The sequence below is a fragment of the Haliotis rufescens genome, unplaced genomic scaffold, assembly GCF_023055435.1.
Source record: "Haliotis rufescens isolate VD_foot unplaced genomic scaffold, xgHalRufe1.0.p SCAF_6, whole genome shotgun sequence".
Lineage (NCBI taxonomy): Eukaryota > Metazoa > Mollusca > Gastropoda > Lepetellida > Haliotidae > Haliotis > Haliotis rufescens.
This window is the reverse complement of record NW_025964334.1, coordinates 13,726,836-13,740,776: the sequence shown is the minus strand read 5'-3', so window position 1 is coordinate 13,740,776 and position 13,941 is coordinate 13,726,836. Positions and strand designations below refer to the sequence as shown.

Genomic DNA, 13,941 nt, shown 5'->3' with positions numbered 1-13,941 from the left:
GCCAAGGTCTCTGAGAACACAATAATGTCGTCAAGATAGATTAGACAAATTTTCAGATGTAGACCTTCAAAGCATTCATTCATCAACCTCTGATATGTAGCGGGGCTGTTGCAAAGACCAAAAGGCATCCTGTTATACTCGTAAAATCCGAGTGGTCCCACTGTGAAGGCAGTTCTCTCTTTATGTTCTTCGGCTAGTTCAACTTGATGGTATCCAGACTTCACGTCCAAAGTCATAAAGAATTTAGAGCCGGCCAGACTGTCAAACATCTCTTCAACTCTTCGGAGTGAATAACTGTCCTTGATAGTTTCGTTATTCAGCTCGCGAAAATCTACACACATCCTCAATTTACCATTTCGTTTGCGAACAAGTACCACATTTGATGACCAAGGGGAGTAAGACTTCCGAATAATTCCACAAAGTAAAAGTTGTTCTAAGTGGTCCCTCACTTCCTGGTACATGGGTGGAGGAATGCGTCGATGTCGTTGCTTAAAGGGACGTTCCTCAGTGAGTTCAATCCGGTGAAGTACCTTGTCCGTGTGTCCAACATCAGTATCTCCAGTTGAGAAGATGTCTATGTGGTCTCGGATTACACCTTTTCCTTGAGCTAACTGTTCTGGTGTTACAGCTGCTTCCTTGAAATCCATCTTTTCAATCAGGGACTCTGCACTTGAGGTAGATGGCTGAGGCATATCTTCACTAGTGACAGGCTGAATCTCACAAAGTATAGCGTGAGGTGATATAGAAACAGTTCTGGTTGTAACATTGGAGATGTACACATCAACTCCCATCTTCTGTGCATGAGGGTATGATACTAAATTTGGAGCTATCTCGAGGTCGTCTGGTATAGCTGATGATGGTGTTGCATGGAGAACTGCACATGGTGAGTGATGGTTGAGAGGTTTGTGAAGAAATCCACGAATTTTAACTTGACTGTTAGGCTGAACAATGATCCTCTTGAGGTCGGCACTTTTCACAACAGCAAGCTTTTTCTGTTGTTTTTTACTAACTCTTTTTCCCGGATATATAACAAGACATCTAAAGGCTAAATACCACGTGGTAAAGAGGTTAGCGGTCTGCAAGAATCTCTCTCCGTGTAGTTCTTTACACTTAAGCAACAGTGAATTCAAGATGTTGGTCCCAATTAGAACAGGAACAGACTCATTATAGTTGCTATCGGGTACAACTAAAAACAACCCATTCTGCTCATTTGGAGACATGCCAGTTACAAAAAGTGGTGCTTCGACATAGCCTTAATAAGGTAAGGACTGACCGTCCGCACATTCAACATTAAGGATATGTTGTAGTGGGATTACTGGGAGGTGAGATAAGTGTTCTTGGTGAAAGGATTCGCTCAAAGTTGAGACTGTGGCTCCCGTATCAAACAAAGCTCTAGCATACCTCAGGGCAACGATGTGTAATCTAGTAGTAAGTAATAAATACTAAGCTAATGATATATAACCTAACGCTAAGTTAGGAACTTATACTGATTTTAACCTAACTGTAGATAATTTTAAGTTAGATAGTATGTTAAAGTTTAAATGGCTTGAGACTTAGTTAAGAATATCAATTCAAACACATGCACACTAAAAAGCAAGTCACGGGTACCCGGTTCTAGGCAAACAGATATGGCATCAATAAGTGAATACCAATCAACAAAGCATGGCAAACAACAGGTAAGTATGGCAGAACAATAATGCGAAAGCAATCAAACGGTAAGTATAGCACTCAGCATAAGCAAATACATCTTTGACATAGCATACACATGAATAGCAAACAAAAGCTGAAGTGTAACGATATGCAAAAGTGAGTGAGTGAGTTGGGTTTAACGCCGCTTTAAACAGTATTCCAGTTATATCACCGCGTGTCAGCTTAATGTGGGAGAAAAGACTGAAGTGGTGCAGGTCTCAGTCGTTTACCACTTCGGTGAAACCCACTAGTACGGGTATGGTGCCGACAAACCTAGAAACATAATCGGAGCGAAGCGAGATTTGAACCCACAATCATAGGTTTCTGGCGTGCCCAAGGGACGCAACTCTGCACAGCGAATTGCGGCGCCTTATACAACTGGTATGCACAAGTGAAAGTTATGGGTAGATCTAGTTATAGAAGTAGTTAATGTTCAAAGCATATCAAATAAAATAGCAATGATGTTCACAAGAACTGTCTCTGAATCTCATAGTCTATGAATACACACATTCACTGAGGTGAAGAAGAATCTGGTTTCCGGTTGAATGTCTCTCGTCATCGCACAAAGCAGGGTGACTGCGCACATGAAAACATATCACCAAGACGACGCAATGCAATTATTTAGATCTAAAAAATAGTCAATGTAGTCGTTGATATCACAACACAGTCAATGTAAAGATATCATCACACGTAGAATGGTCAAACTGCTATGTCACTGACACTAAACACAGTTATAATCACCGATGATATCTGGAAGTCACAGACAACCAATGACGACTGATGATGAACGCTAGGTTCGATTTCCCTCGATGTTCAGGGTGTACTCCACCATGCTGTCAGTCCTCACTGGGGGCTCCAGAATGTAGTAGCGGGCAAGGCTCCGGTTAGGGCAGCAAACACAGAACAGGCTACTTGGGTGTGAGTTGACAGCTGAAGTTATTTGCACACACGCTAGTTGTTTCTGAACTCTGCAAATATGTATAAAAAATACAATGAAAATATCTAATAGATGAAATATAACAAACATATCACATAGTATCAACACACCAATGCATAAACGGCTCATCCAGTTTAATATGCTATGCATACTATAAACATTATTTATACTTGATATTTTACATTAATGGATCAAACATGCTGAGCAGTAGTTACACTTACCCTTGTGGTTTTAAGCCAAATTACATATAAAAATACTTAAGACGGTTACAGAAATACCGCCTCTACAGATTGCCATGATATAAATATAATATAAACACAATATACACAAAATATACACATAACTGACCACTGTGTGGCAATGAGCTGGTAACTATGTTAGCGTTGGCAGATCACAGGCATCGTAACATCGATTGCCATATTCTAGAAAAATTGAAACAATAAGGCCGCATAAGAAAAAGGAAATGGCCAATAAAATTAAGAACATGTAAAATGACCTTTTCATATGTATCCATTTAATCATAATCTACATACTTACATACTGCATTCACAAATGTAGTTAGATGGTATTTAAGTAGTGATTAATAGTTAAATTTGATTATAGATTTAGTTTAGATTTAACTGAAGTGTTTACCAAATTAAGAGGGAAGGTATGGAATATCTGAAGATCGAGATAACATGTATACTTATTATGAAGTAGGGGCGGTCGGGTAGCCTAGTGGTTAAAGTGTGCGCTCGTCACGCCGAAGACCCGGGTTCGATTCCCGACATGGGTACAATGTGTGAAGCCCATTTCTGGTGTCCCCCGCCGTGATATTGCTGGAATATTGCTAAAAGCGGCGTAAAACCATACTCACTCACTATTATGAAGTACTTGTTTATGTTTTAAACTATTTTCAGTTTGACATATATAGATATATATAAAATATATATAATTACCAATCAATGCATTACCTTAATGCATCTAATTCATAAAACTAAATACACAGACATATCTACAAGATACATAAATATGAACCAAACACAAACTAACCTGATAGAGATCCTGAACACAACAAATATATCATCCACTGATTTTAATCCAGTCCACAGAACTACTGATTTCCTTCAAGTGTAAGTGACCAACTAATTTAGCAAAGTCAGCAAAGAACAGAAGAAACATTTTACTTACATAATACAGAAGCTGGGAAGGAAAACAAAGCAAGACGCTTGTGCTGTTGGTGACTGTTTAGGTGAAAGTGGCTATTGTTATGTTAGTAGTTATGTAAGTACTGGAGCTAGTCTAATTGTTGTTGTTTTTATACTGCTCAAGTACTCTAGCTTGAGACAGAAACAAGCTAAAACAGAAACAAGACAATTAAAGGACTTTACTAAAATATTTACAAAATAGCAATAAAATCAACTCGGACACATATATACTTAAATGTGACATGTAAGTTATCAGAAACATTCTGACAATCTGGGTACTGTTATTGGTTGTTATATTTTTCATTGAAACCAACGTAAATAGTCAGAAATTACGATAAATACCGCTGTTGTTGTGCGTGATTTTGCGTCACTCATGATGTCACACAGGACAGCAACTTTGACAATTTCAGTTGAAAATATCAAATCATTGCAATCTATCTGTTTTTAATTCCTTATTCTTCCTACGATTCTCTTCCCATGAATATTCTGAAAATGTTGAGCAAATGCATTCAACGAATAGACTAATGGATAGCTCAAAATAGGAGAAAATGCTACAATGTGTAAAATCTGAATTTTACTTTGTTTACATTTCAAACAAATGCAGTTTTCGAGCACAGTGTTCGTTTTCACACCTAATTTTTTTTGCTTGATTTTATCTGGACACTTTGTATTTGTGACAACGACCATTGGTCATTTCACTCTAAAATGTATGAGGAATTCAAGGATGTATATAGTTTAGCTGAGTTTGAAACAGATGTGATGTTACAGGCGTCTCAAAACTCGAATGCGTAAAACGTAATTTTGTAAACACTATCCAATATGGCAGAATGTTCACTCGGCGTTCATGTTTGCATATTTCTAAAAACATTCTGAACGATTCTAGGGTTATCGTCGACGTTTTTGGAATGATCATTGGTGATTTGATAAAAGACAAGATACCTGTGATCACAAATATGCTAATTTTGAAATTCATTTCTCCGAGTCAAGATCCGAAATTTAGATTCAAAACATGCAATAAATAACGCCAAAATGGTGATTTATGGAATATGTAAAAAATGGCGACATTTACAATGTACATATACCTAATTTTCAAAGGTCACTTTCTGTAATTTTGCTTGGCCTAAAATGACAATGGATGATACCACAAAACAGAGAATTTCCCACATTATTCAAAATGTATAGTGTATCTGTGTGCGTGATGTATTTTGAATTTTATTCGACTTCAAAGTGAGGGTTGAAGAAAAGGGACAAATACGTCCCTCTGGCATCCAGGGGGTAACGCCGCACTCAGCTATATTCCAGGCAATTTCGGCAATGACGTCGGTCTGTAAACTATCGAGTCTGGACCAAAAAGTCCAATGATTAAAATTTTGAAAAACGATAGATAGCTGTAGAGGTTAAACGACAACCACCCGACCAAGTCTGAGCACCCAATCTATTTGGTTGCTTCTTGCGACCACCATAGGTTTCTGGTGACCTATTCTAACCCAGAATTGTCTCCCTTTGTCTCGTTACACTCTCGGTAACATCGCTGCCACCAGTGTGGGCGCGGCCATTACAAGAATCTTGAAAATTGCCCTCTAACCCCAAATATAATAACGTTAATACTTTTGTTTATGATTTTGGGAATGCCAATACACTTCTTTTTTTTAAAAAGGTTTACGAATAATCATATTTCTCAGATGAATTTAACTTTTTGTTTGTTTGATCAGATTGGTTCGAGATTGCAGACGAACGGAAAATCACTCAAATTTCCCATTACATTCTTACTATACCAATTACATGATATATGATAGACCCGTGAAGATTCCGGGGTAGAATAGGTCTTCAGCAACCCATACTTGCCGTAAAAGGCGACTATGCTTGTCGTAAAAGGCGACAACGGGACCGGGTGGTCAGGCTCGCTGACTTGGTTGATGCATGTCATCGATCCCAATTGCATGGATCGATGCTCATGATGTCAATCACTGGATTGTCTGGTCCAGACTCGATTATTTACAGACCGCCGTCATATAGCTGGAATATTGCTGAGTGCGGCGTTAAACAACAAACAAACAAACAATTACATGATAGCTGAAATGAAAGAGAAATTCAAATTTACAAACAAAGAAATAATTTAGTTAGGGTAAGAGTATTCGGTGTCGCAGTCATCGCTTATTTGTAAACATAACGGAACGTCGGTTGCAAGTTCAACTCCAGGCATGGTTGTGACAACCTATCACAAGTGGGGAGTTTTGACTGGTGGCAGCGATAGTATAGAGAGCTCCGCGAACGGGCTATCGCTGTGCGGAGCTTGTAAGCGTCCAGCACGTACACAAACTGTTGACGTCCCTTTTCATTGGTTCCACATTGACAAGGCAGAACAATGGCAGATGGCCATTTAAGGAGTTAATATCAGTACCTGCCGCTTGTTATTCTCTCAAAAATGTTTCCTTATAAACTGTAAATTTCTCATTTAACTAGTCAATCGAGACTGTTCGTTTCGCAAAGTGCGTGTATTCTTTCGCTTCCAACAGAGGTCTCCTAGTTTTCATGAATATTTTTTGTTTAAGTTTTGTATATAAACATATCTAAATGTATGATAAAAACTTGTTAGTGACCCTAAATGTGTTTTGATACTGTTTTTTATATTTTTTAAGATTTTGCAAACACGAAACTACTTTTTAAGTCGCAAAATGCAAGGGGTGGTGAACCGTCCCTGTGTGTTAGGTAAGGAGAATTTAAAGTTTTACATTTGTAATGAAATAATTTAATTTTCTGGAAGACACCTACACAAAAAGTATATAATAAATAGGATAATCTAGTCTGAACCAGACAATCCAGTGATTAACATCATGAACATCGATCCACGTAATTGGGATCGATGACATGCATCAACCAAGTCGGCGAGCCTGACCACCCGATCCCGTTAGTCGCCTCTTACGACAAGCATGCATAGTTGCCTTTTACAGCAAGTCTCGGTTCAAATATTTCTTTTGTTGTTGACTCAGCATAGATAAACCAGGTATCCAAGCCTAACCATGCAATCACATTGAGGCGCCTCCTACGACGAGACCCATTTCTATGTTGCATGTTCTCCCATTGTTGCAGATGGGGAAGGATAAGCAGACGTAAAGTCGTCAAACCACAGCAGACATAAGAACAGTACATAACATAGATCTTCAGCAACACATGCTTGCCGTAAAATCAATGTCACTTGACTTGAGTCTGGTTCAGACTAGATTATTTACAGACCGCCGTATTGCTGAGTGCGGCGTTAAACAACAAATCAAGCAACCAATTGCGTGGATCGATACGCATGATGACAATCACTGGATTGTCTGGTCCAGACTCGATTATTTACAGACCGCCGTCATATAGCTGGAATATTCATGAGTGTGGTGTTAAACAACAAACCAACCAACCAAACCAATCATAACTGCACCCCTCTGTGTATCAAAACGAATATATTTCTTAACGTTTCGTAATGGTACTCTCGTGTCACTGGATTTTCTGGTTCACCTATCACTTGATTGTCGGGTTTGTTTACAGGCTGTCGTCGCATGGCCGGAGTACTGCTGTGCTGCGTCAGGCAATAAATACTTGCATTTTGATGCAAATTGTATGAATGGCGCGTGTTACTGGTAGGGAAGGACACTCTTACTTTTTTCGCGAGCACCTGGTGTCATCAATGAGTGTCAGTGGTCCATTCATATATTTTCCACAGCTATTTGCCCTATATTCCCAATGGAATCTGTTTCGGCAGAAAATCTAGGCTAGTTATTCTCTCGGAGTGAAAAGGCGTGGTACTCCACCCAAGTGTGAAGTTTTATTTATACTTCATATTTCAGCGATTGGATTTGATGTCACTCTCGTTGGGAGTGGAGACGAGGCCGCAGGCCCTATACAACTGGAAATACAGGCCTCTACGAACTTGACATTAGACGTATCAACTTCTGGAACTGCAACAGCCGGTATAGACTATGTACCAGTGTCTGCTACTCTCAGTGTAATATCTAATCAACCGTTTCAGCAACAGATTTCAATAATCGATGACGATGTGAGTATCTGGATCTGTGAAAATATACCCTGTTAACCTTGTATGCCGATTTAGAGTCTACTTATATTTACTGAAACCTTTCAGCTGAATTGTATGTAATAAATAGTGCATGCCTTATATAAATAGCCTCAGTAAAGATCTTAAAACGTTTTACCGTAGACATGCGGAGGACTTTGGCGCATCAGTGACACAAAATATGTTCAAAGCAATCTATTTTAACTTGACACTTACAGTAAACTACGTTTATAACGAGGACGCTTATGACGAACTAGGGGGCACGGGTGGCCCAGTCGTCTAAGGCGCCGCAATTCGCTGTGCAGAGTTGCGTCCCTTGGGCACGCCAGAAACCTATGATTGTGGGTTCGAATCCCGGTTCGCCCCGATTACGTTTCTAGGTTTGTCAGCACCATACCCGTGCTCGTGGGTTTCACCGAAGTGGTAAACGTCTGAGACCTGCATCACTTCTGGCTTTCCTCCCACATTAAGCTGACAAGCCGTGATATAACACGAATACTGTTAAAAGCGGCGTTAAGCTCAACTCACTCACTGACTATGACGAACTAAAGGATACAACGGACTTACTTATTTTGTCGTTATTTGCTGTAGTAATGCAGTATATATGTGCTTATAAGATTACGGTTATAATGAACTAAAATTAGTGGTCCCTTTGAGTTCGTTATAACCGTAGTTTACTGTATTTATTCATGCGACCATTTGACTTAAATTTGCATGTGTTTGTGATCGGTGCCACCGGTGGAGCAGTATACGCTGACCTATTCGGCAGCACCTGGTATCACCCCCATTTGGCAGTGATGCATACACACAGTCTTATCAGATAACCGGAATCGCACAATGGACTCTGCTTTCAGCATAGATTTCTTATGAATATGGAAAGGGTTTTATTGATTGTATAAAAACGTGCCAGGACGTGTGGCTTAACTCTCGCGTGAAGCTGGCACTATTAAAACTGAACACCAACATCTCTCATTTGATCATGTTGTTGTCAGTGTATAACTGGTCTATATGTTGCCTTTGACTTATTAACTGTGTAATTTAAAGGAAAATGAGGAACCGGAGACCCTGATTATTGACCTGGCGGACCGGGCCACAGGAGACGTCACAACCGTTGAGGTGATTATCCAAGATGATGATCGTAAGTGAATATACCTTTTGCGGTCCCATCAAACTATTTGCATTGGAGGCTCCTAATCCATTCATGTTTCGATTTTCTAAACACCTACATGTAGTTACCGTTACATGGATGGCAAATATTAGATGAGGGGTCATGCCTCCTGAATTGTTTTAATCCAAAAATCAATAGATGAGGTCTATGAACATTTTTAAACAGAAATGTCAGTCTAAAGAAATAAATGAGTCATTTGCAAACACTAAAATATCGATCATCCTAATGTCAGCACCTCGGTAATAAGCCCAGAAGGACAAATGATAATGTCAGTGTCCAAACACATACTTTTATTTGTTGTCCCTATAATGGTATGGTCTATAATCTACGAAACATTTTACACATATTCATAATGATATGTAGGTTATATAATGCCACAAGGGGGATTCTGTTTTAGAATAGAACCTAAACATCCTTGTTGTAAGAGAAGGCTTATTGAGTCGGATTCAACCCATGAAGATCCGGGAAAGAATAGGTATTCAGCAACCCATGCTTGTCGTATGAGGCGACTAACGGGATCAGACTGTCACGCTCGCTGCCTTGGTTAACGCAGCATTCAGCAATATTCTAACTATGTGACGGCGGTCTGAAAAAATAATCAAGTCTGGACCAGACAGTCTAGTGAATGACACCATTAGTATCAATCTACGCAATTTGGATACGATGATATGCATCACAAAACTCAGCGAGCCTGACCACCCGATCCCGTTAGTGGCCTCTTACGACAAGCATGGCTTGTGGGAGACCTATTCTAACCTGATTTTCGCTCGCGGCGTGCTGTGTATAGATGTACCACAATGGTGTGGATTGGTTTCTATTCTGTCAATCACTGGTGTGCCAAGACCGAACCATAGACTGTATTGGTTGCAAATTCAAATTCAAATGACCATGTGGCCACATCAAGTCTTTTATGAAGTGGTTTATTCTCCCTGCAGTGTTTTACTGTACCATAAACAACGACCATATGTGGTTTATTTCTTATATGAGATATCAACATTTTGTACAGACGTTTTAATGACGTCAATAAATTGTACATGGTTTTGAAACATTTATCCCTATTTAAATAACGATGACTACCTGAATACAATCCGCAATCGGCGATGTCGGACAGGTCCATTTTATATACAAGGGGTTTCAGTGTGGTATTCTCACAATTTTCACTGGGATTATCTGCATATCGTTCGGTCATTGTGCTGCACCCTTCATGTTTTTTCTCCCTGCACCGCCTCTGTGGCCTTGTGGTAGAGCGTCCACCCGGAGAGTGGAAGGTCCGGGGTTCGAACCCCGGCCGCGTCATACCAAAAGACGTTAAAAGATGGTACTTTTTATTACCCTGTCTGGCGCTTGTCATTAAGGGGCTAAAACAAGGGCTGGTCGGCTCGGAATCATTATACTGTGTCTGAGTGGGGTATTCATGTTAAACTGCGGCATGGTATCTCAGTGAGCTAGCACTATAAATCGGCACTAGTCCGGACTAGTACAAGAAGCCACACACGTGCATGCACGTCGCTATATAAGTGCAATACTCTTCGACGCGACATTAAACCGAATTTCACTTGACCTCACCTCTTTCTCCCTGTAGTGTTGTACGATAAATAACTCCCACTCGTCGTTTATTTCTTAAATAAAGCAGGCTTTCCCAAAATCTTGTCAACCACGAATCTAATTTAATTCTACCAACGCTGTATGTCTGGAAAATTGGATATAACAGATTGATTCTTCATCTACCTCGCATTTCAGTTGCAATCTCATTATCCTTATTACTTTCAGCTGTTACCATCACTGCTTCGGATTCTGTCTTCGAGGAGGGCACACTAGCTATGATCAACCTCACCTGTGCATTTCCATCTGGGTCGAGTAGTTTGACATTTTCTGTTGTGCCTTCAGACGGCACTGCTGTAGCAGGTGTGGATTATACCTTCTCAGCGACGCAATACACTTGTACTTTTGGTGCCAGCATCGTGTCTGTTATAATACCACTGACTGATGACACCGTGAGTATTATTATTCAACCTTTAAGATATTTCTTGTGCCTCATCTTATTTTTAAATATAAAATTTCAAGGCCGGAGAATACTCAGTCTCGAGTATCCGCCGAAACAGATTCCATTCGGGGCAAAATAGCAGTGAACATGATTTGCATGGATCTCTGTGACGACACCTGACGCTCGCGGAAAAGAACCAGCATGTCCTGTCCCTCTGTAGTCAGGCGAGTCACTCTTGCATGTTTGGAAAGAGAAGCTTCGAGAATTGACATGATCAAGCTTTGGAAAAATTGACATGATCAACACTAAGCTTTTTCGAAACACCAGAATTATATCTTAAGACAGAAGGTACTTAGGTGAGGACGGAGTCTCACGTAACAAATAAAGTATTATTTTAAATGTAATTTAAAATGAACACGAAAAAATGCGGCCACAGTCCATTCAATTATTCTCACCAAATGCATTTTACTCTGGTTCCAGGAACGTACTTCTGACAAGACGTTTAGCCTCAGTGTGGACACAGGGTTTTCAGTAGCAGGAGACGTAGTTGTTCCCGTCACAATACTTGAAAACGGTAAGTGTACAAATTGTGGCTTACATTGTATGAGAGCAGTTGTTATGGAAGTGAGAAAATGGTACTCCTGTTTCTGTATTGGCACAAAATGACCTTGGACCTTTTTATTATAGATGTCTGTTCAGCTAAGGTAATTGATTTGAAGCGATGCAAGCACTATACATGGAATATGTTATGAGTACATATTTCATGTTATATGTTCAGGCTAATGTGCTTTGATAATTATGTATCTTCAACTTCAACATCTGAATCCCTTACATCACACAGACCCCTAACATCACATAGATGACCACATTCAAATCATTAAGAGTCTACGAAACATTGCAATCCCTTACATCACATAGATGACCACATTCAAATCAGTAAGCGTCTATGCCACATTGCAATCCCTACCATCACATCGATAACCACGTCAAACCAGCCACCGTATCCAGGATATTAAATATGGTTGAATCTCTATGATGTGAGCTTTACTTTCAGATCCGCTGTGTAACCCTCCTTGTCAGCATGGGGGAGTCTGCGCCGTGTCAGGATGCATGTGTCCGGATGGTTACACTGGGAGCCATTGTGAATCAAAGGGTAAGTATGTTTCAGACTGTAAGTAGCATAAAGGCATCAATCAGTTGGTCATGGGGTATTAGTTATGGCTATGTTCATCCCTAATTTCAAACTAATTTTGTCGTATAATTGCCATCACTATTTTCTCTTTTACACCCAGTGCAGTCTGTTTCGGCGGAAAATTGAGACTCATAATTCTATGTCTTTGACCTCAATCGTGCAATCAGCTCTGCTTGTAGCAGAAATTTCTTATGATTATGAAAAGTGCCACTTTCATACAATAACTATTTTTTATGTCAAGATATGTTTAATCTAAATTGGTGTTTTGTTTTGTTTCCTTAAATATTTATTTTTGCACCGTGCGGGTTGGACAATATTTAATGTGCCTGTAGTAGACACATTTGCTGTGTTCATATCTGATTAAAAAACTGTGCTTTACGCTAAATACTCATAAGGCAATGCGAGGCGAGGGAGAGTCTTGCTATCAAATCGTTTCAGTGCACAGTTTTAGATTAAATTAATGAGATTAATTCATAAGTTTTTTTCCAATCTCATTAAAATCACATCTTAGTTCTTGCTATCACTAAACAAAGATCTGAGGACATCCCATTACGGGTCATGTCAGAACGACCTTTCATCCGACTAATCAAAGCGTCGCTTACCAGATCATGAAAGTGACGGTCAGAATGTTGTCTAATCATGCAACCTCAAACGTTAACCTCGAACGACAGTTACGGCCGTACGACTGATTCCGTCAAAACTATCGTCTATCTCTCGCTTCCGTGGAAGCACTGCCATACAATCTCAACCATATATTAGACGCTCCGGAATGTTCGTTTGTTCAGTTTTCAAAATTTTAATCGAGAACCGTGTCAACTTATTTTTCAAGCGTAGTCTGAAATGGAAGTTGTCAGGTTGAAACGACTGCCGTAAAGCTCGAGAAAGCTGCTTTCTTATTGACTGATGTCGACTTTTTGTTAGTCATTTCAGTGGTCGCAAAAGGTCGTTCTGACGTGACCCGTAATGGGGTGTCCTCAGATCTTTGTTTAGCGTCAGCGTGAACTCAGATCTGATTTTAATGAGATTGTAAGTTTTTCCCAGTTCGTGTACCCCACATTTACATACATCTCTCTATTTAGATTGCTGATTCTCGAATTGCCGTCCAGTACATGCAGGCAGTCAATGCGGTGTTTCTAAAACATCATGTTGTTGTCACGAAACTTCGTCGTTTTCATGTGTGTAACAGGACCAATAAAAGCTTACAAACAAACTGTTTGAATGATGATGTTGAATAGTACAGGTGAGGTGACGTGTGTCTGACTTGTATCAGTCCAGGCTAATGCCCGGTTTATAGTGCTAGCCCACAATGATAGAACCTTTAGAACCGACAAGTGTTTGTTCTATCCCTTCAGTGCCGATCTCCAGGCAGGGTAACAACAAGTATGACGCGGCAGGATTCGTATCGGGGAGACTTTCTATACACTGGACCATGCAATACACCACGGAGAATAATGTAGGATTTCACATGACGGGAACATTGTGTTCGCTTCCTCCTTTCATAAAAATAAAATAGTGCTCAGACACTGTAACTCACGACTTTTAAATCTCACATTTCCGCTGTGGGTCACCTGCTGACGTTAGGTCGGGCTGTCAGCTGTCCGGCTCAGTGTCTTGATTACATGTCATCGAACCCCGACGGTGTGGTACTTTGCTCGCAATATCAATCACTGGTTTGTCTGGCGATACAGACGTATTATAGGTTACGTATTAATATGTAGCGTGAAAGATCT

At 40.0% G+C, this 13,941-nt stretch overlaps 1 protein-coding gene across 1 annotated transcript in view; it reads left to right on the top strand.

Annotated features, from left to right (window-relative positions):
• Positions 1 to 13,422, top strand: part of LOC124135465 — a 67,106-nt gene extending 53,684 nt beyond the window's left edge. Inside the window, exons 6-11 of the mRNA XM_048386354.1 lie at positions 7,644 to 7,852; positions 8,912 to 9,005; positions 10,806 to 11,029; positions 11,500 to 11,593; positions 12,074 to 12,172; positions 13,291 to 13,422. Of these exons, the coding sequence (XP_048242311.1) occupies positions 7,644 to 7,852; positions 8,912 to 9,005; positions 10,806 to 11,029; positions 11,500 to 11,593; positions 12,074 to 12,172; positions 13,291 to 13,298 (728 nt within the window). The 3' untranslated portion in view covers positions 13,299 to 13,422. The remainder of the gene's footprint in view (positions 1 to 7,643; positions 7,853 to 8,911; positions 9,006 to 10,805; positions 11,030 to 11,499; positions 11,594 to 12,073; positions 12,173 to 13,290) is intronic.
• The last annotated feature ends 519 nt before the right edge of the window (positions 13,423 to 13,941 follow it).